Raw genomic sequence first — 24298 nt, 5'->3', positions numbered from 1 at the left:
AATTAAATCCATTTTAAAATGTGAAGCTATCAAAGAGGTCTGAATACTTTTACATGGCACTGTATATTGCCAAACATTACTGTTCAAATGATCGCAGTAATGCATGGGGAGATTGTATTCCATTGCTTGGAATACACTTCAATGAACATAGTTTATGTTGATGTCGTTTATTTCAATGTATCCAGTATTCTACTAAGAGCAATATGAAGATTTACACTGTAGAATAGATGGATAATCCCTGTGTTGGTTCACACATTTCTAAACTCTTCCAGCTTGGTTCTACAGCATTGTGTGAAGCTTCTGGAATCATTGTGTGAAGCTTCTGGAATCATTGTGTAAAGAAGCTTCTGGAATCATTGTGTAAAGAAGCTTCTGGAATCATTGTGTAAAGAAGCTTCTGGATTCATTGTGTAAAGAAGCTTCTGGAATCATTGTGTGAAGAAGCTTCCGGAATCATTGTGTAAAGAAGCTTCTGGAATCATTGTGTGAAGAAGCTTCTGGAATCATTGTGTGAAGAAGCTTCTGGAATCATTGTGTGAAGGAGCTTCTGGAATCATTGTGTGAAGAAGCTTCTGGAATCATTGTGTGAAGAAGCTTCTGGAATCATTGTGTGAAGAAGCTTCTGGAATCATTGTGTGAAGAAGCTTCTGGAATCAAAGCCAATTCCACAACATTTCCTCTTTTATTTCTGGTAGTCTTGAAATGAGACTGTTAGCTACAAAACAGAGGAAGGAAAACCACAAACTCAAAAAAACACTACATCTACAGTAGCATTGTCCCACCAACTAGGTTTCCTGTTGATTCCCTAAAGTCTTGATAGTACGGCTAAAGAAACATTTTTTTTTCTGAAAGCAAAAGATTAACACAAAGTATGTATTTTCCATAACACATCATTTCAGAAACCCAGTAGTAAAATCTTGTATAACTGCGTCAGCTATACAGTTATGTTACGTACGTCTGTCCATGACAGCTTACAGAAAAACATACAACTACTCTCTGTCTAGTTTTTTTGTTAAAGGTGTAGATTTTTATTGAAGGGGATTTTTCCCTATCACTAAGCAGTAAATGGGTTAGCTAAAATACTGGCTGAAGCAGATTAGAAAACTAGTTAGCACTTTCACTTGAAAATGTTTACACACATGCACAAAGTGTGGTCTTGGGGGCGCCAAGCAAAGGATTCAAATCATGTGAATCATGTGCACAAGGTGAAGGTAGAAACCAATGGGATGTCTATTTCAAGATTGCCAAATATCAGTGATGTTCCAGGGGACAGTTTAAAGTCTGTCTCGGTGACGAGCTCCTTAAGGTTATTAAGGCGTTAAGGCAAATCTACGTATCAAAAGCTGAATGGAAAAAAATGATCAGAATCTAAAATATAAGAAATAAAAATGTATTTCCTAAATGTCAGTGTGACTTTCTGGTACATATTTAAAGAGGGTAAGAATGTCTGATAATTTATGTTAATACCAGGATTCACTCAATTTCTATCACCGATAATTAGATAGAAATATATAATAAATATAAATAAATATGTATAAATAAATAAATAAACATATATATAAAAACATAACAAATATATATATAAATATAAACAAATATATATAAATAAATATCTATATATAACTATATATATAAATATAAACAAATATATATATAAATATATTAATATATATATATATATACATTTAAATAAATATATATATATAAATCATTCACAAGATATTTACACACGTATAGCCTTCCAAATAATGCATGTATGTTTGATTTATCAACCAACCTATTGAAGGGAGTTGTATAATCTATTGTGAATGACTATAGTGACTATGCACAATAACAATCTCAAAATAGGCAACACTTTGAAGTGAAAGTGGCGAAAGTGAGATCATTCTTTCGCTAATAGTTAGGGGTCAGTAGAGGTGAGCCTTCATGCAAACTAAAGAAAGTAACAAATGAACATACCCACTGTTCATGGTCCGCTTTCTAGCAGCGTTAAACAAAGATACAGATGAAAAAACAACATTACATGGAGTTATGGCAGTCAAATATGTCAAAAAGAAATGTCTAAAAGACAAAAATCTAAAGACTGAGAATGAGTCTCCATTTAATTTTCATACGGGGTGAATTAACAACAACATAAAAAAAAATGTTGTGTGTGAATGTTAAGGGCCCGTTTCCCGGACCCTGATTAAGCCTTGATCTCCATAGCAACTGCTTTTTAGTCCAGGGCCAGGCTGACGTTCTCATCTCTGATCCTGAGTTGCCAAGCGATCAGCTGGTTCTTATCTTATCACCTCAATTAAAACAGTTACTTCATCGCAGTAAAATGGATACAACTTGACACTGATCTGATCGTCTGGCAACCCCAGAAGCAGTGAGGAGAGCTAAGCTAACTAAAACTAGCTAAGCTAACTAAAAGCAATTCAATTCTAATGTGTTCAATTATCAATTCAATATCTCTCAACGCACTAGCCTAATCAATCAAATAAAACCTGAAACTGTTCTGTTGGAGAGCATGTGTTTGATAAAAGAACATAACTTGGAATACCTTCATAAAGTTGCAGCTAATGAAGTGTTTCATTGCAGTGGGGGACACACTGGGGCACTCATAAGTATCTAAATGTCTATCTCCTTATTTATGATTAAGCACACCAACTAAGAAATAAGCATGCCAGTGGCATGTAGCTGAGCTGAGGGAGAGAGAGAGAGAGAGAGAGAGGGATGGAATGAGGGAGAGAGGGTTGGATAGAGGGAGGGAGGGATAGAGGGAGGGATAGATAGAGGGTTGGATAGAGGGAGGGAGGGATAGAGGGATAGAGGGAGGGAGGGATAGAGGGAGGGAGGGATAGAGGGAGGGATGGAGGGTTGGATAGAGGGATAGAGGGAGGGATAGAGGGAGGGATGTAGGGTTGGATAGAGGGAGGGAGAGAGGGATAGAGGAGGGAGGGAGGGTTGGATAGAGGGAGGGAGAGAGAGATAGAGGGAGGGATAGAGGGATAGAGGGAGGAATAGAAGGAGGGAGGGAGGGTTGGATAGAGGGAGGGGGGAGGGATAGAGGGAGGGATGGAGGGTTGGATAGAGGGAGGGAGGGAGGGTTGGATAGAGGGATAGAGGGAGGGATAGAGGGAGGGATGGAGGGTTGGATAGAGGGAGGGAGGGAGGGAGGGAGGGAGGGAGGGAGGGAGGGAGGGAGGGAGGGAGGGAGGGAGGGAGGGTACCATTCCCTTTGATCAGGACATTGTAAATCAAGTAGCAGAGCAGAGGGGAGAAGGCTCTTTCTGAATGCACTTAGAGCAAGGCAATCAGGCTATTTGTCTGTGTATCTGGGACTAACATGGAGTGGCCTTCATTATGACACAGTGTCTAGGGGGAGAGCGGTTATGTAAAATCACCCAGCTAGAGAGGACACTACCGTAGAAGCTGTATCTTCAAGTCTTATCTTGAAGTCAAACAAGGAGAAAACATACATGTGATTATCATCCTCTGTTCTTGATCTCTTATTAAATACATTTGTTCTATAATGAATCTCCTTGCCACATCGTCTTTAACCAGAATCCATGAGACGGCAACAGGATTTGTTTGTTTAGATTATTTCCTTTGAATTGAAACCATTTTCACTGCAAGACCACTGTGTCATATACTTTCAAATACTTTACAAATCCTAAACGTAGTTCACTTATTTATTCGACCAAGGTCTGATGTGTACTGATTATACAGGGATAATGAGTACAGGTAATGTAAATATAATGGGTAGGCTATACAGTGAATATGTATACAGGTAACGCAGCAATACTCACCCCTTCGTTGTTAGGCACCGTGTGAGCTAACATCTCCTGCAGGGCCCGGACAGACAGGGACTGCTCCAGGATGAAACAGCAGATACACAGGTCAGGAGGAACATACTGCAGGAAGGACAGAGGGAGGGATGGAGATGGGAGATGGGAGGGAGATGGGAGGGAGGGATTTGGGAGGGAGATGGGAGGGAGGGAGGGAGATGGGAGAGAGGGAGGGAGGGATTTGGGAGGGAGATGGGAGATGGGAGGGAGATGGGAGGGAGGGAGATGGGAGGCAGATGGGAGGGAGGCAGACGGGAGGGAGGGAGGTAGGAGGGAGGTGGGAGGGATACGGGAGGGACATGGTAGGGAGGGAGATGGGAGGGAGGGAGGCAGACAGGAGGGAGGGAGGGAGTGGGGGAGACGGGAGAGAGGGAGGGAGGGAAAATTCCAATCTTAGCAAAGATAAATATAAATAGCAGTAAACACTCTATTAGACGAGAGATCTGATGACTTGCATTAGGTCTCAATTACAAGAGGCTTAAAATGGCAGATGAAATTTGACCATGATATAAATACATTTAAATTAACAGACTGACATACATTGCTTTGATATCCCAGCGGCACCATCAATGTTTGACAAACAAACTTCTACAACAGCAGATGCTTGGACGGGAATCAACATAATATAATGAATCGGATTGAAGAATTTTGTTTTATAACTCATTTCCCCCTTACCTAACCAAACCCTTCAATTCTGAAATTAAATATAAGTTGAGTACTGTCATGGTGGTTAAACTATCATAGCACCATGAGAGGCCCAGTCTTTAACGTTTCATAGCACCATGAGAGGCCCAGTCTTTAACGTTTCATAGCACCATGAGAGGCCCAGTCTTTAAAGTTTCATAGCACCATGAGAGGCCCAGTCTTTAACGTTTCATAGCACCATGAGAGGCCCAGTCTTTAACCTTTCATAGCACCATGAGAGGCCCAGTCTTTAACGTTTCATAGCACCATGAGAGGCCCAGTCTTTAAAGTTTCATAGCACCATGAGAGGCCCAGTCTTTAACGTTTCATAGCACCATGAGAGGCCCAGTCTTTAACCTTTCATAGCACCATGAGAGGCCCAGTCTTTAACCTTTCATAGCACCATGAGAGGCCCAGTCTTTAACCTTTCATAGCACCATGAGAGGCCCAGTCTTTAAAGTTTCATAGCACCATGAGAGGCCCAGTCTTTAACCTTTCATAGCACCATGAGAGGCCCAGTCTTTAACGTTTCATAGCACCATGAGAGGCCCAGTCTTTAACCTTTCATAGCACCATGAGAGGCCCAGTCTTTAACGTTTCATAGCACCATGAGAGGCCCAGTCTTTAACCTTTCATAGCACCATGAGAGGCCCAGTCTTTAACCTTTCATAGCACCATGAGAGGCCCAGTCTTTAACCTTTCATAGCACCATGAGAGGCCCAGTCTTTAACCTTTCATAGCACCATGAGAGGCCCAGTCTTTAACCTTTCATAGCACCATGAGAGGCCCAGTCTTTAACGTTTCATAGCACCATGAGAGGCCCAGTCTTTAACGTTTCATAGCACCATGAGAGGCCCAGTCTTTAACGTTTCATAGCACCATGAGAGGCCCAGTCTTTAATGTTTCATAACATTGACAACTGAGGTCTGCTTACGGTAGGTAAGGTAACACCTGCTTACTGTAGGTAAGGTTACCTAACACTGTTAGGTAACACTAAAGGGTAACCTTGTACAACCTTGTAGATATAATTTCATCTATATAACAGACCTGGTTCTTCTTAATATGCGGTGTAGTGTTACCTCCCATTTGAAATTAAATATATTCCTTTTCTAAAAGAGTACGTTGCCTCTAACCACTGATCCAAGGTCAGCTCTGTGTTTCCACACCTGATCGTTAGGGTTCGAATTTGGTATACGCAAACTGATCCTAGGTGTGCTTCAGGGCATCTTCTTCCATCCTTGTTATACTGTATACTGTTATACTTGCAAATTCGACCAATCACTGCACTATTGAAACATTCAAATCATCCCAATATTACTGAATACAATGATCACAGCACTACAAAAAGAGAGCTCGCGATTTTAACCAAACACTGCACTTTTACAGCATACACATTTTCCACTTATCACCGCATTTTCATAAAACAAATTTGATAAAATCATTGAAAATTGCTATGCAAAATATCATTATTGCAGCAAAATCAACATTTTGGCCCCCAACTAACACAAAAAAACTGGAGTGACTGAGAGGCACAGAGCCTGTTGTATCCATCAGAGATGGAAACGAGGTGTCAAAACCTGAGATCATCGTGACGATAACACCTGTAACTCCTCGTGGCAAATCCCTCCCTAGTCCTCACACACTGGCTAGTCTACCAATCCCTCCCTAGTCCTCACACACTGGCTAGTCTACCAATCACTCCCTAGTCCTCACACACTGGCTAGTCTACCAATCACTCCCTAGTCCTCACACACTAGCTAGTCTATCAATCAGTCCTCACACACTGGCTAGTCTACCAATCCCTCCCTAGTCCTCACACACTGGCTAGTCTACCAATCACTCCCTAGTCCTCACACACTGGCTAGTCTACCAATCACTCCCTAGTCCTCACACACTGGCTAGTCTATCAATCAGTCCTCACACACTGGCTAGTCTACCAATCACTCCCTAGTCCTCACACACTAGCTAGTCTATCAATCAGTCCTCACACACTGGCTAGTCTACCAATCAGTCCTCACACACTAGCTAGTCTACCAATCAGTCCTCACACACTAGCTAGTCTACCAATCACTCCCTAGTTCTCACACACTGGCTAGTCTACCAATCACTCCCTAGTCCTCACACACTGGCTAGTCTACCAATCAGTCCTCACACACTGGCTAGTCTACCAATCACTCCCTAGTCCTCACACACTGGCTAGTCTACCAATCAGTCCTCACACACTGGCTAGTCTACCAATCAGTCCTCACACACTGGCTAGTCTACCAATCAGTCCTCACACACTGGCTAGTCTACCAATCAGTCCTCACACCAGTCCTCACACTCTGGCCAGTGAGATATACCTGCTGGAGCGCGTGCTACGGGTGGGTGTTGTTATCGTGACCAGTGAGCTGAGATAAGGCGGAGCTTTACCTAGCAAAGACTTATAGATGACCTGGAGCCAGTGGGTCTGGCGACGAATATGTAGCGAGGGCCAGCCGACTAGAGCATACAGGTCGCAGTGGTGGGTGGTATAAGGTGATTTGGTAACAAAACGGATGGCACTGTGATAGACTGCATCCAGTTTGCTGAGTAGAGTGTTGGAAGCTTTTTTGTAGATGACATCGCCGAAGTCGAGGATCGGTAGGATAGTCAGTTTTACTAGGGTAAGTTTGGCGGCGTGAGTGAAGGAGGCTTTGTTGCGAAATAGAAAGCCAATTCTAGATTTGATTTTGGATTGGAGATGTTTAATATGAGTCTGGAAGGAGAGTTTACAGTCTAGCCAGACACCTAGGTATTTGTAGGTGTCCACATATTCTAGGTCGGAACCGTCCAGGGTGGTGATGCTAGTCGGGCGGGCGGGTGCGGGCAGCGAACGGTTGAAAAGCATGCATTTGGTTTTTACTAGCGTTTAAGAGCAGTTGGAGGCCACGGAAGGAGTGTTGTATGGCATTGAAGCTCGTTTGGAGGTTTGTTAACACAGTATCCAAAGAAGGGCCAGATGTATACAGAATGGTGTCGTCTGCGTAGAGGTGGATCAGGGAGAGCGACATCATTGATAAATACAGAGAAAAGAGTCGGCCCGAGAATATAACCCTGTGGTACCCCCATAGAGACTGCCAGAGGTCCGGACAACAGGCCCTCCGATTTGACACACTGAACTCTGTCTGAGAAGTAGTTGGTGAACCAGGCGAGGCAGTCATTTGAGAAACCAAGGCTGTTGAGTCTGCCGATAAGAATACGGTGATTGACAGAGTAGAAAGCCTTGGCCAGGTTGATGAAGACGACTGCACAGTACAATCTTTTATCGACGGCGGTTATGATATCGTTTAGTACCTTGAGCGTGGCTGAGGTGTACCCGTGACCAGCTAGGAAACCGGATTGCACGGCGGAGAAGGTACGGTGGGATTCGAAATGGTCAGTGATCTGTTTATTAACTTGGCTTTCGAAGACTTTAGAGAGGCAGGGCAGAATGGATATAGGTCTGTAACAGTTAGCCAGTGTCCTCTAACTACTGAACTGTTAATCATAGCCAGTGTCCTCTAACTACTGAACTGTTAATCATAGCCAGTGTCCTCTATCTACTGAACTGTTAATTATAGCCAGTGTCCACTATCTCCTGAACTGTTAATCATAGCCAGTGTCCTCTATCTACTGAACTGTTAATCATAGCCAGTGTCCTCTAACTACTGAACTGTTAATTATAGCCAGTGTCCTCTATCTCCTGAACTGTTAATTATAGCCAGTGTCCTCTATCTCCTGAACTGTTAATCATAGCCAGTGTCCTCTATCTACTGAACTGTTAATTATAGCCAGTGTCCACTATCTACTGAACTGTTAATCATAGCCAGTGTCCTCTATCTACTGAACTGTTAATCATAGCCAGTGTCCTCTATCTCCTGAACTGTTAATTATAGCCAGTGTCCTCTATCTCCTGAACTGTTAATCATAGCCAGTGTCCTCTATCTACTGAACTGTTAATCATAGCCAGTGTCCTCTAACTACTGAACTGTTAATCATAGCCAGTGTCCTCTATCTACTGAACTGTTAATCATAGCCAGTGTCCTCTATCTACTGAACTGTTAATCATAGCCAGTGTCCTCTAACTACTGAACTGTTAATCATAGCCAGTGTCCTCTAACTACTGATCTGTTTTGTATTACCATATAATTTAATATAATGACTAACTGCAGCCCAGGGGTTGGAACTGGTTCAGGGAACAGAACCGAAAACCGGAAAATAACTACATTTTTCGAGAAGCAGAATCTGAACCGAGAACAAAAATTATCTCTACTGTTCAGGAACAGAACAGTTATTTTAAAAGCATGGAAACCATGGAAACCTGTTAATAACGTTATTTTACATTCAGGGCATTTAAAAAAAAAATGAAATCAAATGTTATTTGTCACATGCTTTGTAAACAACAGGTGTAGACTAACAGTGAAATGCTTACTTACAGGCCCTTCCCAACAATGCAGACACAGATAATATATAAATAATATAAAAATAATACAGAAGGAATAAATACACAATGAGTAATGATAATTTGGCTATGTACAATAAATACACAATGAGTAATGATAACTTGGCTAAATACACGGGGTACCAGTACTGAGTCGATGTGCAGGAGGTAATTGCGGTAGATATGTACACAAAGGTAGGGATAAAGTTACTAGGCAACAGGATAGATAATAAACAGAAGTGTATGTGATGAGTCAAAATAGTTAGTGCAAAAAGGGTCAATGCAGATAGTTAAATAGTTAACCAATAGCTACCTGGACTAACTATTTAGCATTCTTATGGCATGGGGGTAGAAGCTGTTCAGGGTTTTGTTGGTTCCAGACTTGGTGCATCGGTACTGCTTGACGTGGGGTAGCAGAGAGAACAGTCTATGACTTGGGTCGCTGGAGTCTTTGACAATTTTTAGGGCCTTCCTCTGACACCACCTGGCATAGAGATCCTGGACGGCAGGACGCTTTTGCCCCAGAGATGTACTGGGCCGTACGCACTACCATCTGTAGTGCCTTGCAGATGGACACCACGCAGTTGCCATACCAAGCGGTGATGCAGCCATTCAAGATGCTCTCAATGGTGCAGCTGTAAAACTTTATGAGCATCTGAGGGCCCAGTCAACTCTTTTCATCCTCCTGAGGGGAAAGAGGTGTTGTTGTGCCCTCTTCACGACTGTGTTGTTGTGTGTGGGCCATGATCATTCCTTAGTGATGTGGAGGAACTTGAAGCTCTCGTACCCGCTTCATTACAGCCCCATCGATGTGGTAGCGGGCGTGATCGGCCCTCCGTTTCCTGTAGTCCACGATCAGCTCCTCTGTTTTGCCTGAAGTTGAGCAAGTGGTTGTTTGTCCTGTCACCACACTGCCAGGTCTCTAACCTCCTCCCTATAGGCTGTCTCATTGTCGTCAGCAAACTTAATGATGGTGTTGGAGTCGTGCATGGCCACGCAGTTGTGGGTGAACAGGAAGAACAGGAGGGGACTAAGATACAGTATGTACGTACGGTCACTGTGGGGACGATGTCGTTGATGTACTTATTAATGAAGCAGGTGACTGATGTGGTAAACTCCTCAATGTTTTTAAATGAATCCCGGAACATATTTCAGTCTGTGCTAGTGAAACAGTCCTGTAGCTTCATCTGACCACTTCCGTATTGAGCACGTCACTGGTACTTCCTGTTGGAGTTTTCGCTTGTAAACAAGAATCAGGAGGATGGAGTTATGATCATATTTTCCAAATGGAGTGCGAGGGAGAGCGTTGTATGCATTTCTGTGTCTGAAATAAAGGTGATATGCTGGTAAAAATGAGGCAAGACGGATTTCAGTTTCCCTGCATTAAAAATCACAGGACACTAGGTGCACCGCCTCTGGATGTGCCTTTTATTGTTTACTTATGGCCCTTGAGTGCCGTCTTGGTTTGTGGTGGTAAATAGACAGCTACGAAAAATATAGATGAAAACTCTACTGATAAATAGTCTTCAGCTTATCATGAAGTATTCTAACTCAGGCAAGCAAAACCTCCAGACTTCCTCAACATTAGAGATCCGCCACCAGCTGTTGTTAACAAAGAGACACACACTCCCCCCCCCCCTTAACCTTACCCGACGCTGCCGTAAGGTCTTGACGATGCATAGTTAAAACCAACTAGATGTATATTATCCATGTCCTTGTTTAGCCACGACTCCGAGAAACATAGGATATTACAGTTCTTCAGGTCCCGTTGATAGGATAGTCTCGTACGGACCTCATCCAGTTTGTTCTCCAGTGATTGTACGTTTGCCAATAGAACGGCGGTAGAGTCAGTTTATTTGCTCGCCGAAGTAGTCTCTTCAGGGAGCCCGCTCGTTTACCAGTTTTGCGCCGCCTCTTCCCTTTTCAAGTACCAGGGGGTTATGGCCTGGTCTGGAATGAGCGGTACATCCACAGCTGCCGACTCAATGAAGTAGAAGTCTTCATTCCAATCGAGATTAGTGATCGCTCTTCTGATGTCCAAAAGCTGTTTTTGGTCATAGGAAATAATGCCGGAAATATTATGTGCAAAAAAAGCTAAGACCAGTGAAAAGAAGGCAGCTATCCACTGCAGTGCTATCTTATATTTCTCGCTCTCTCTCCATGCATCCTGTTTGAAACAAGGCTCTAATGTAATACTGCTAAAACTGTGGCAAAGCAATTAACTGTGTGTCCTGAACACAAAGTGTTATTTTGGGGGAAAATCCAATATAACATATTACTGAGTACCGCTCTCCATATTTTCAAGCATAGTGGTGGCTGCATCATGTTATGGGTATGCTTGTCATTATTAAGGACTGGGGAGTTTTTCAGGATATAGACGAAACGGAATGGAGCTAACATCAGGCAAAATCCTAGAGGAAAATCTGGTTCAGTGTGCTTTCCACCAGAAACTGGGAGATGAATTTACCTTTCAGCAGGACAATAACCTACAACACAAGGCCACATTCATACTGGAGTTGCTTACCAAGAAGACGGTGAATGTTTCTGAGTGGCCGAGTTACAGTTTTGATTTAAATCTACTTGAAAATCTATGGCAAGACCTGAAATGGTTGTCTAGCAATGATCAACAACCAAACAGAGCTTGAAGAATTTTGAAAAGAATAATAGGCAAATGTTGCACAATCCAGATGTGAAAAGCTCATAGAAACTTACCCAGAAAGACCCACTACTGTAATCGCTGCCAAAGGTGCTTCTACAGAGTATTGGGGTGTGAATACGTATACAGTGCCTTCGGAAGCTATTCAGAACCCTTGACTTTTGCCACATTTTGTTACGTTTCAGCCTTATTCTAAAATGTATTAAATCGTTTTTTCCCCCTCATCAATCTACACACAATACACCATAATGACAAAGCAAAAAAAAATGTTTGGAAATGTTTGCTAATTTATTTTAAAAAAAAACTTAAATATCACATTTACATAAGTATTCAGACCCTTTACTCAGTACTTTGTTGAAGCACCTTTGGCAGCGATTGCAGCATAAATTCTACTTGGGTATGACACTACAAGCTTGGCACACCTGCATTTGGGGAGTGTCTCCCATCCTTCTATGCAGATCCTCTCAACCTCTGTCAGGTTGGATGGGGAGTGTTGCTGTATAGCTATTTTCAGGTCTCTCCAGAGATGCTCAATTGGGTTCAAGTCCAGTCTACTCAAAGATATTCAGAGACTTGTCCCGAAGCCACTTTTGCGTTATCTTGGTTGTGTGCTTAGGATCGTTGTCCTGTTGGAAGGTGAACCTTCATCCCAGTCTGAGGTCCTGAGTGCTCTGTAGCAGGTTTTCATCAAGGATCTCTTTGTACTTTGCTCCGTTCATCTTTGCCTCAATCCTGACTAGTCTCCCAGTCCCTGCCGCTGAAAAACATCCCAACAGCATGATGCTGCCACCACCATGCTTCATCATAGGGATGGTGCCAGGTTTCCTCCAGATGTGACGCTCGGCATTCAGGCTAAAGAGTTCAATCTGGGTTTCATCAGAACAGAGAATCTTGTTTTGGCAAACTCCAAGCGGGCTGTCATGTGCCATTTACTGAGGAGTGGCTTCTGTCTGGCCACTCTACCATAAAGGCCTAATTGGTGGAGTGTTGCAGAGATGGTTGTCCTTCTGGAAGGTTCTCCCATCTCCACAGATGAACTCTAGATCTCTGTCAGAGTGAACATCAGGTTCTTGGTCAACCTCCCTGACCAAGGCCCTTCTCCCCTGATTGCTGAGTTTGGCCAGACGGCCAGCAATAGGAAGAGTCTTGGTGGTTCCAAACATATTCGATTTAAGATTGATGGAGGCCACCGTGTTCTTGGGGTACTTCAATGCTGCAGACATTTTTTGGTACCCTTCCCCAGATCTGTGACTTGACACAATCCTGTCTCGGAGCTCTACAGACAATTCCGCCATCCTCACGGCTTGGTTTTTGCTCTGACATTCATTGTCAACTGTGGGAGCTTATATAGACAGGTGTGTGCCTTTCAAAATCATGTCCAATCAATTGAATTTACCACAGGTGGACTCCAATCAAGTTGTAGAAACATCAAGGATGATCAATGGAAACAGGATGCACCTGAGCTCAATTTCAAGTCTCATAGCAAAGGGTCTGAATACTTAAGTAAATAAGGTATTTCTGTTTTTTACTTTTTATATATTTGTAAAAAAAAAAATCTAAAAACCTGTTTTCACTTTGTCATTATGGGGTATTGTGTGTAGATTGTTGAGGATGTTTTTATTTATTTAATCCATTTTAGAATAAGGCTGTAACATAACAAAATGTGGAAAAAGTCAAGGACTCTGAATACTTTCCGAAGGCACTGTATATAGGCTACCTGAACAGGCACCCAGCGGACCTGCAGTCTAAGGTACAAACTAGGTACGGTACTGCATTGTATACAAACACCACTTCCAGCTGACCCCTGGCAGCGATTTAACATATTTGTTCAGATTTTCAAATCCTCCTGCTGCAGGATTACTTTCCTCCTGCAATGAAAATGTTCAAATTAAGAGCCACCATCAGTACCAAGCATTAAGAGACACTCCTCTTACCTTAGCCTCAGATGTAGGTTCCAGGAAGCATAGTCGATTACCGAGTCCCTCCACGGACAGACAAAACTTGCGATTCTCTTTCTGGATGGTGGCGACACTTTGAAGCACCACCTCATCATCCTGTCAGGGGAGAAGAGAACGTTAGGAGACGTTTTGTACAACATTAGGAGACGTTCTGTACAACATTAGGAGACGTTCTGTACAACATTAGGAGACGTTTTGTACAACATTAGGAGAAGTTCTGTACAACATTGGGAGACGTTTTGTACAACATTAGAAGACAAAGAAGATTACTTTGTTGTCCATTGTCCACAAATATGAATGACACACATACACAGAGAAAGGACGGAGCAGTTGTAGGCCTGTGAGAAAGAGTGGGCCTGGTGAGAAAGAGTTGGCCTGGTGAAAGAGTTGGCCTGGTGAAGGAGTTGGCCTGGTGAGAAAGAGTTGGCCTGGTGAGAAAGAGTTGGCCTGGTGAGAAAGAGTTGGCCTGGTGAGAAAGAGTTGGCCTAGTGAGAAAGAGTTGGCCTGGTGAGAAAGAGTTGGCCTGGTGAGAAAGATTTGGCCTGGTGAAAAAGTTGGCCTAGTTTAAGAGTTGGCCTGGTGAGAAAGAGTTTACCTGGTGAAAGAGTTGGCCTGGTGAGAAAGAGTTGGCTAGGTGGAAGCAGATTCCTGGTTGGCATTGTGTTGCTTGTTTTCCAGGACCAGTGTTGCCAGTCACTGCTACAACCTCTCTGTCCTTTCTCTGAGTAGGCCTGGTGAAAGGACGGAGAGGTTGTAGCAGTGACTGGCAACACTGGTCCTGGAAAACAAGCAACACAATGTCAACCAGGAATTTGCTTCCACCAGGCCAACTCTTTGTCACCAGGCCAACTCTTAAACCAGGCCAACTTTTTCACCAGGCCAAATCTTTCTCACCAGGTCAACTCTTTCACCAGGCCAACTCTTTCTCACTAGGCCAACTCTTTCTCACCAGGCCAACTCTTTCTCACCAGGCCAACTCTTTCACCAGGCCAACTCTTTCACCAGGCCAACTCTTTCTCAACAGGCCAACTCTTTCTCACTAGGCCAACTCTTTCTCACCAGGCCAACTCTTTCTCACCAGGCAAACTCTTTCTCACCAGGCCAAATCTTAAACTAGGCCAAATCTTAAACTAGGCCAACTTTTTCACCAGGCCAAATCTTTCTCACCAGGCCAACTCTTTCTCAACAGGCCAACTCTTTCTCACTAGGCCAACTCTTTCTCACCAGGCCAACTCTTTCACCAGGCCAACTCTTTCACCAGGCCAACTCTTTCTCACCAGGAATACTCTTAAACCAGGCCAACTCTTTCTCACCAGGCCAACTCTTTCACCAGGCCAACTTTTTCTCACTAGGCCAACTCTTTCTCACTAGGCCAACTCTTTCTCACTAGGCCAACTCTTTCTCACCAGGCCAACTCTTTCACCAGGCCAACTCTTTCTCACCAGGCCAACTCTTTCTCACCAGGCCAACTCTTTCTCACCAGGCCAACTCTTTCACCAGGCCAACTCTTTCTCACCAGGCCAACTCTTTCTCACCAGGCCAACTCTTTCTCACTAGGCCAACTCTTTCTCACTAGGCCAACTCTTTCTCACCAGGCCAACTCTTTCTCACCAGGCCAACTCTTTCTCACCAGGCCAACTCTTTCACCAGGCCAACTCTTTCTGACCAGGCCAACTCTTTCTCACCAGGCCTACTCTTTCTCACCAGGCCAACTCTTTCACCAGGCCAACTCCTTCACCAGGCCAAGTCTTTCTCACCAGGCCAACTCTTTCACCAGGCCAACTCTTTCTCACCAGGCCAACTCTTTCACCAGGCCAACTCTTTCTCACCAGGCCAACTCTTTCACCATGCCAACTCTTTCTCACTAGGCCAACTCTTTCTCACCAGGCCAACTCTTTCTCACCAGTGCAGATAAAGGTAGAGAGATGAGAAGAACAGACTTCAAGATCAGACTACTGAGATGCAGGCAGGATATTGGGTTTAAAATGGGTCAACAGTCTCAGTCTTACACCAAATACTGCAGATTTTTTCCCCTCTCTCCGTGCTTTATGAGATAAATGTATAATCAAGGATAGTCATGGATGATATCTCTGTTTCTCCGCCCTTACAAACACATCAAGTGCTGGAGGGTCGTTGTGCTGAGCAGGCCCATGCAAGATTTATGAATGGAATGAAAATATAGTAAGAACATGAATAATTCATGGATCATCTGTTTTATCAGCATATATAATCATCTGTTTTATTAGCATATATAATAATCTATTTTATCAGCATATATAATCATATCAGAGGAAAACAGTTAGAAAGGGAAGGATAACCGATTGGTCTGGTATCAAAAACAGTATTAAAAAGTCAATAAGTTACATCCCTTCTATTGCCAGAATCAATATGTTACACATGAAAACTAGGTTCTGAAATCTTGTTTTCAACCTCGGTTCCATTATTAAACTGATTCAGGGAAACCTGGGTCTTATTCACAAATGTACACCACAGCAAAACATTTTGTAACGAAAAAAAAGAACAAGCTTTTTGTAGTGGACAAGTTTAGGTAATCCATCTCCATTTCATTCCTAGTGAATACGACCCTGGTTTTAATGCATGAGGAAAGTTGCAGTTGGACTATAGTCAGGAGATCCAACAATTGATCCTATTTCTCTACCACTGCGTAATTCCACTCAGGCCACGGATATTGATTTGTGTCTCTGACGTTTTCTCTCTCTCTCTCTCTCTCTCTCTCTCTCTCTCTCTCTCTCTCTCTCTCTCTCTCTCTCTCTCTCTCTCTCTCTCCACATTAATTGGAACTGATTGTTACTATGGTTTTGTGTCTCTGGCTCTATTCAAGCAGTATTGCTTCATTACATCCAGCCCTCCTCACACAGCTGGAGCTACCAACCCGGGTCAGTGTGTCAGAGTTGATTTGGATCTACACTGGCTCCTCATCTCACCTACCTGATGATGTAGTCCTGCCTGGGGTCAATTCCCACCACCCGTAAAACATTCAACCGGAACCTCTGGTTTACGTTTGTTGACCTTCTCAACCACACAATTACATATAAGTCATTTAATTACAACTCACCACAACTGCTGCTTAGTTTGAGATCTACATCATTATGCAATAGTGTTCTAAATGATTGGCCCCCACAAAAAGCCACAACAATTCCATTATAAACATGTGAATGTTGGTCATAAACGATAGGCACAAGGCTTAAGTAAGCTAACTGGACTCACACTGTGGTTATACTTTATAACAGATGCTGGAGGTCTGAGTGATTTCGCATAAAGTGAAATGTCAAACTGTTACTGGCAGAGGGGGCTCGACGGACATGAGAATGTTGATCATAAACGATAGGCACAAGGCTTAGTAATACAACATTTACTGTCAGCTTACTGGACTCACACTGTGGTTGTACTTCATAACAGATGCTGGAGGTCTGAGTGATTTCACTTAAAGTGAAATGTCAAACTGTTACTGACAGAGGAGGCTCGACGGACTGAAGAGAGGAGAACTCCAACTCTCCAGAAGCAAGTTTGATTTCTTAATTAACCTATAGTACATCTCCCTCTCTCTCTCTCTCTCAGTGGATTAGAGATAAAGCAGAAAGCATTGATGTTGGCCCAGAGACTGGGAGTAGCTCCCTCTGAAGGACTGGGGGCTGCATCCCAAAGCTACCATTTTCCCTATATAGGGTCCATAAGGTTCTATATAGTACCCTGGCCTGCCGAAGGTCTCGGCGTCGCAGGCTTGTCACCCCTTTAAAATGAAGTAATGTGCTTTGCTTTCTTTTCCTACACCACCGACTGTTTGGGATAGCTGGTATTGCTGGTAGCTGAGAAAACTTAGCAGCAGAACAACTGGAATGCTGGGTATTTGAGAGGGAGGGGTAGAGAGAGAGGGGGGGGGAAATAAAGAGGGAAAGAAAGAGGGAGAGAGACGTGTAGTGTAGATGTATGAGTGTGTTTAAGTTCGTACGTGTGTGCGTACAAGCTTGTTATGTGTGTATTTGTATATACAGCAGATGCAACCATAAGCCCCCTGGATAGGTGTAGAAGCGTCTCAGTAGGACCAAAGCCTTCCACAGAGCTCCTGTCTTCGTAGCAGGATTTCTCACTCTCTCCTGATCCCAAGGCTTGATCCTGAGCCAGAGAATCTCAATCTGAGTCTGCAGCCAACTGATCCTGTGTCAGCAGTAGCATGAAGGAAGGCTGTAGCTACCCAGACCTGGGTTCAAGCAGTATTATGTATATTTGTTCAAATATGTCTGCTTCGCTTGATTGAGCTTGCCTGGCACAATGGAACCAATGAAACAGTCTCAAAAGTGGTAACCACACCCTTTTTCGTGCTTCTCGTGCTTCAGACAGGCTCAAACAAACGGTTAAAGTCATTTGAAAGAAAACAAACCATATTTGAACCCAGGTCTGAAACCATCTGTTAGAAAGCTAAAGAGCCACATCACAGTCTATCTATAGGGCCCTAGGGGGCTGCTGCCTGTTAAGGGAGAGGAGGGTCCACCTATGTCCCCAACTACCAAGAGCAGAGCAGAGAGCCCCCCCCCCCCCTGCACCAACCATCACACCACCCCTCTGGCTCTCTCCAGCCTGCTCAGAGCATATGCCACTCAACCTTGGAAGTACTCTTCCTTCCTCGTTTCCTCCGTCTTTCTCTCTCTGTCTCTGTCTCTGTCTCTGTCTCTCTCTCTCTCTCTCTCTCTCTCTGTCTCTCTCTCTCTCTCTCTCTCTCTCTCTCTGTCTCTCTCTCTCTCTTCTTCTCTAAGCAGCAGGCTGTTGGACCTGCTTAAAGGACAGGAGCAGGTGTGTGTGGCCTGATGGATCCACAGGGTGGTAACCTGAGATCCACCGATACTCCGCTGAGCCAAATAAACTGTCACAACTCCCCCTCCACCGACCCTCTGCCGACCCCCAGCCAACCTGCACTTATACTATATACTATACTACTTGGACACGCATGGTGTTCACATGCTCAGTTGGAGGTTTGGGAGAAGACACAGGGAAGTAGACTACTGGATACTGAATGGAAGCAATGAGGTTAATCCTGTGGAGTGTAAAGCCTTGTTCCCACGTGCCAGGGTGTGGAGTAGACCTCCTAACAGACGGAGGGGGTTAGGAGTCGTATATGTCTCATAAATGTCAGACGAGGCGATAAGTGCTGATGGAGTTAGATGTTTCTAGCTAATGTAAGAACACCAGGCTCAACAGTAAGAAAACATTGTGGCAACGATCACAAGACAACAATTTTTAGCGTGTTTGTAGCCAAATGTTGCATTAATCTGAACGATAACATGACTAATCTGAAAGATAACATGACTAATCTGAAAGATAACATGACTAATCTGAAAGATAACATGACTAATCTGAAAAATAACATGACTAATCTGAAAGATAACATGACTAATCTGAAAGATAACATAACTAATCTGAAAAATAACATGACTAATCTGAAAAGTATGTGAGGTAAAAAGCAGTGGGCATTGGACCCACCCTGGACAAAGGCTCCAGGCCAAACATTGGGTTAACTGAATATGGTGGTTACTTACTAATTTATGAAGTGTGAAAATAAATTAACATTTAATAGTTTTCTGTGTGTTTCCTCTTCGAATAAAAAGGTTTTAGGCCTCAGGAAAATCAGAGAGAAAGAGAGAGAGGGAGGGAGGGAGGGAGAGAGGGAGAGAGAGAGGGAGAGAGAGAGAAAAAAGAGGGAGAGAGAGACACTGAGATAGAGACAGAGAGAGAAACAGAGAGCGTGCTAGGACATTTCAAATCTACTGAACCTCGCACCGCCACAGGAACGTAAAATAACCCAGATTCATCATCAGCCCTGTGTTCAGCTGGTCACCTCCTGCTCTCAGTGAGTTCTGGGCCCTAAGCAGGTTAACTACTGAGACAGCCTGTTACGCAGAGAGTCTGTTACATGTTAAACAGCCTGGTATTGGCCCACAGAGTCTGTTACATGTTAAACAGCCTGGTATTGGCCCACAGAGTCTGTTACATGTTAAACAGCCTGGTATTGGCCCACAGAGTCTGTTACATGTTAAACAGCCTGGTATTGGCCCACAGAGTCTGTTACATGTTAAACAGCCTGGTATTGGCCCACAGAGTCTGTTACATGTTAAACAGCCTGGTATTGGCCCACAGAGTCTGTTACAAGTTAAACAGCCTGGTATTGGCCCACAGAGTCTGTTACATGTTAAACAGCCTGGTATTGGCCCACAGAGTCTGTTACATGTTAAACAGCCTGGTATTGGCCCACAGAGTCTGTAACATGTTAAACAGCCTGGTATTGGCCCACAGAGTCTGTTACATGTTAAACAGCCTGGGGTTGGCCCAGAGAGTCTGTTACATGTTAAACAGCCTGGGGTTGGCCCAGAGAGTCTGTTACATGTTAAACAGCCTGGGGTTGGCCCACAGAGTCTGTTACATGTTCAACAGCCTGGTATTGGCCCACAGAGTCTGTTACATGTTCAACAGCCTGGTATTGGCCCAGAGAGTCTGTTACATGTTAAACAGCCAGGTATTGGCCCAGAGAGTCTGTTACATGTTAAACAGCCTAGTATTGGCCCACAGAGTCTGTTACATGTTAAACAGCCTGGTATTGGCCCAGAGAGTCTGTTACATGTTAAACAGCCTGGTATTGGCCCACAGAGTCTGTTACATGTTAAACAGCCAGGTATTGGCCCACAGAGTCTGTTACATGTTAAACAGCCTGGTATTGGCCCAGAGAGTCTGTTACATGTTCAACAGCCTGGTATTGGCCCACAGAGTCTGTTACATGTTAAACAGCCTGGGGTTGGCCCAGAGAGTCTGTTACATGTTAAACAGCCTGGTATTGGCACTGAGTTTAATGAGATGTTTGAGTATGGGGGCTAGAGGGCCTGGATGGCGATGGGTGGTGAGAGTAGGCACACATCCACCTCTCACCACCCAGACCCCCATACACCCAGACATCCACCTCTCACCACCCAGACCCCCAGACATCCACCTCTCACCACCCAGACCCCCAGGCCCCCAGACATCCACCTCTCACCAGCCAGACACCCAGACATCCACCTCTCACCACCCAGACACCCAGACATCCACCTCTCACCACCCAGACCCCCAGACATCCACCTCTCTCCATGCAGACCCCCAGGCACCCAGACATCAACCTCTCACCATGCAGACCCCCAGACACCCAGACATCCACCTCTCACCAGCCAGACCCCCAGACACCCAGACATCCACCTCTCACCACCCAGACCCCCAGACATCCACCTCTCTCCATGCAGACCCCCAGGCACCCAGATATCCACCTCTCACCATCCAGACCCCCAGACACCCAGATATCCACCTCTCACCAACCACTGCTATCAAGATCCACAGGCCCCTAGAGAACCAGCCCACCGCCACCCAGATACCAAAAATATATATATTTACCAATTGTCCTTTTGTAATAAACCTATTGTACAAATAGTAGTGTCAGCTGTGGTAGCATAACACATATTGAGTAGGCTGGCTGGGGCTGCTGTGTCTCTGTGGGAGTATATACTGAATATACTATAGGTAGAGAGTCACTGGAACCAGTGTGGCCTCTGCTTGAGAATTTAAAATTAGACTTACAGAAGAAATGCTGGAATGCTTCCAGTAGGCACAAAACAGAGGGAAACAAGGAAGCGAATTTTGTCCAAAAAAAATGGTGAAACCTCCTAGACTTCGTTTTAGTGAGAACTTGACAAGGAGTTCTTATGTATTTATTGGGCCAATCAACTTTGAACTTTGAACTTGAAACAATAAGTAGAATGCTCAGTTTGCTTACGATTCCAAAATGTTTTCTCCTGACTGACCTTAAAAACCACTTAAGTTGTTTTTGACTGTTTTTAATTGCAGTGAACGCCTCGACAAAAAAACATAACATATTGTTGCAATGGTGAAGTAATATACTGTAATACACTGTAAATAAACTGTTCATAGCTGTCATTTTAACGTTAACGTTTCACAGTCGACAAGCACTATAGATGTAATCACATTAAAGGAGCAATCTGCAGTTGCTGCATCCATTTTTGGACTTATAAATGAATGGTATGTACCCATTTATTCTTGAAGAATAAGACGTACAAATGCCTCATGAGCTTAGTTCAACTGGTGTACCCCATCAGGACCCAAACTATAAGCTTGTTTTACTCAAAACATGATATCAAAATGATAAACCACGGATGGTCAGTCTTTGCATCCATAGCTTTATCTATGAATTTGAGAGTGGCTACAGTTCTCCAGCCCCATCCCTCAGCTCTTTAATTTGAACAAGATCAGCTTTAAAACCATAACTCTCTGTTTATTTTCTCTATCATTAGACAAAAAACATTTGTTCGCATCATCTCTTGTTTTCTTAGTTTTTATTAATTAAAAAAATATCTTTATTTCATATTATTGGACTATATATACAGTACCAGTCAAAAGTTTGGACACACCTACTCATTCAAGGGTTTTTCCCGAATTTGGACTATTTTCTACATTGTAGAATAATAGTGAAGACATCACAACTATGAAATAACACATATGGAATAATATAGTAACCAAAAAAGTGTTAAACAAATCAAAATATATTTTATATTTGAGATTCTTCAAAGTAGCCACCCTTTGCCTTGATGACAGCTTTGCATACTCTTGGCATTCTCTCAACCAGCTTCATGAGGTAGTCACCTGGAATGCACTTCAATTAACAGGTGTGCCTTGTTAAAAGTTAATTTGTGGAATTTATTTCCTTCTTAATGCATTTGAGCCAATCAGTTGTGTTGTGACAAGGTAGGGGTGGTATACAAAAGATAGCCCTACTTGGTAAAAGTTGATATTATGGCAAGAACAGCTCAAATAAGCAAAGAGAAACGACAGTCCATCATTACTTTAAGACATCAGTCTTATCGGATAATTACATCAATGATTAGTCAGATAATTTTAAGTATTTCGAAAGTTTCTTCAATTGCAGTGGCAAAAACCATCAAGCGCTATGATGAAACTGGCTCTCATGAGGACCGCCACAGGAAAGGAAGACCTCTGGTGCAGAGGATAAGTTCATTATAGTTACCAGCCTCAGAAATTGCAGCCCAAATAAATGCTTCACAGAGTTCAAGTAAAAGACACATCTCCACATCAACTGTTCAGAGGAGACTGTGTGAATCAGGCCTTCATGGTCGAATTTCTGCTAAGACACCACTGAGAGTTTTGGTTCCAACCGCCATGTCTTTGTGAGACGCAGAGTAGGTGAACGAATGATCTCCACATGTGTGGTTCCCACCGTGAAGCATGAAGGGGGAGGTGTGATGATGTGGGGGTGCTTTGCCGGTGACACTGTCTGTGATTTATTTAGAATTCAAGGCACAATTAACCAGCATGACTACCACAGCATTCTGCAGCAATACGCCATCCCATCTGGTTTGCGCTTAGTGGGACTATCATTTGTTTTTCAACAGGACAATGACCCAAAACTTGCAGGCTGTGTAAGGGCTATTTGACCAAGGAGAGTGATGGAGTGCTGCATCAGATGACCTGGCCTCCACAATCACCCAACCTCAACCCAATTGAGATGGTTTAGGATGAGTTGGATCGCAGAGTGAAGGAAAAGCAGCCAACAAGTGCTCAACATATGTGGGAACTCCTTCAAGACTGTTAGAAAAGCATTCCAGGTGAAACTTGTTGAGAGTATGCCAAGAGTTTGCAAAGCTGTCATTAAGGCAAAGAGTGGCTACTTTGAAGAATATAAAATATAAAATATATTTAATTTGTTTAACACTTTTTTGGTTACTACATGATTCCATTTGTGTTATTTCATAGTTTTGGTGTCTTCACTGTTATTCTACAATGTAGAAAATACTAAAAATAAATAAAAACCCTTGAATGAGTAGGTGTATCCAAACTTTTGACTGGTTTTATTTTATTTTATTTTTATTTAACCTCTAGGCAAGTCAGTTAAGAACAAAATCTTATTTACGGCCTACTCCAGCCAAACGCGGACAACACTGGGCCAATTTTGCGCCGCCCTATGGGACTCCCAATCACGGCCGGATGTGATACAGCCTGGATACTGGTACTGTATATACAGTATAAAATTACACTTCGTTTTTGGCATGAAAAAACAGCAAGATATTAACATCAATACAATATATTACATCACATTTACATTTCTTAATCAGGTTTTTACCAGGGGCGAGGAGGACGCTTTGTTACTGTTGATTGCCGCTATAATTTTACTTGCAGCATATTGCCTTAAAGCAGCATATTGCCATAAACCAGCATATTGCCTTATTGCCTTAAAGCAGCTCCAAATTATAAGAATATTTTGAAGATAAATACACAACGCAGAGGATGAGAGGACGAGAGTACTAAACTAAATATAGTACTAATGGTCAATAGGGAATTGTCAATGTAAATAGTTGGTCTTCAGTTCAACAGCTGTTCAGAATCTATGTAATGTCACTCCTGAACATTGAGTCTGGAGCAGGATACTTGTTATTTGGCCATTGGTCCAGTCGTACTGCAAGGACTTCTGATTGGTCAATCTCAGGCTAGGGTGGGGGGTTATAAATGGCATCCTGTTCCTTTGTTTGGTGGAGAAAAGCTTGAGGACAGGGGAGACTGAACATCTACCTCCCAGCATAACATCTTGATTTGTCCTTCTCAAATAAACCTATTTTTCTTCCCCGGATTTGCTTTGGAGTTTGTGTTATTGAAGAATAACATC

General features: G+C 43.3%; 1 protein-coding gene across 1 annotated transcript in view; it reads right to left on the bottom strand.

The window, feature by feature from the left end:
- Nucleotides 1-13854, bottom strand: part of LOC120024265 (ryanodine receptor 3-like) — a 257642-nt gene extending 243788 nt beyond the window's left edge. Inside the window, exons 1-3 of the mRNA XM_038968460.1 lie at nucleotides 13843-13854; nucleotides 13549-13668; nucleotides 3795-3899 (exon numbers count right to left, since the gene is read on the bottom strand). Of these exons, the coding sequence (XP_038824388.1) occupies nucleotides 3795-3899; nucleotides 13549-13668; nucleotides 13843-13854 (237 nt within the window). The remainder of the gene's footprint in view (nucleotides 1-3794; nucleotides 3900-13548; nucleotides 13669-13842) is intronic.
- Between the last annotated feature and the right edge of the window lie 10444 nt (nucleotides 13855-24298).

The sequence above is a fragment of the Salvelinus namaycush genome, chromosome 29 (assembly GCF_016432855.1).
Source record: "Salvelinus namaycush isolate Seneca chromosome 29, SaNama_1.0, whole genome shotgun sequence".
NCBI lineage: Eukaryota > Metazoa > Chordata > Actinopteri > Salmoniformes > Salmonidae > Salvelinus > Salvelinus namaycush.
Note: the sequence above shows the minus strand (reverse complement) of the source record. Positions and strands in the feature narration are given on the sequence as shown.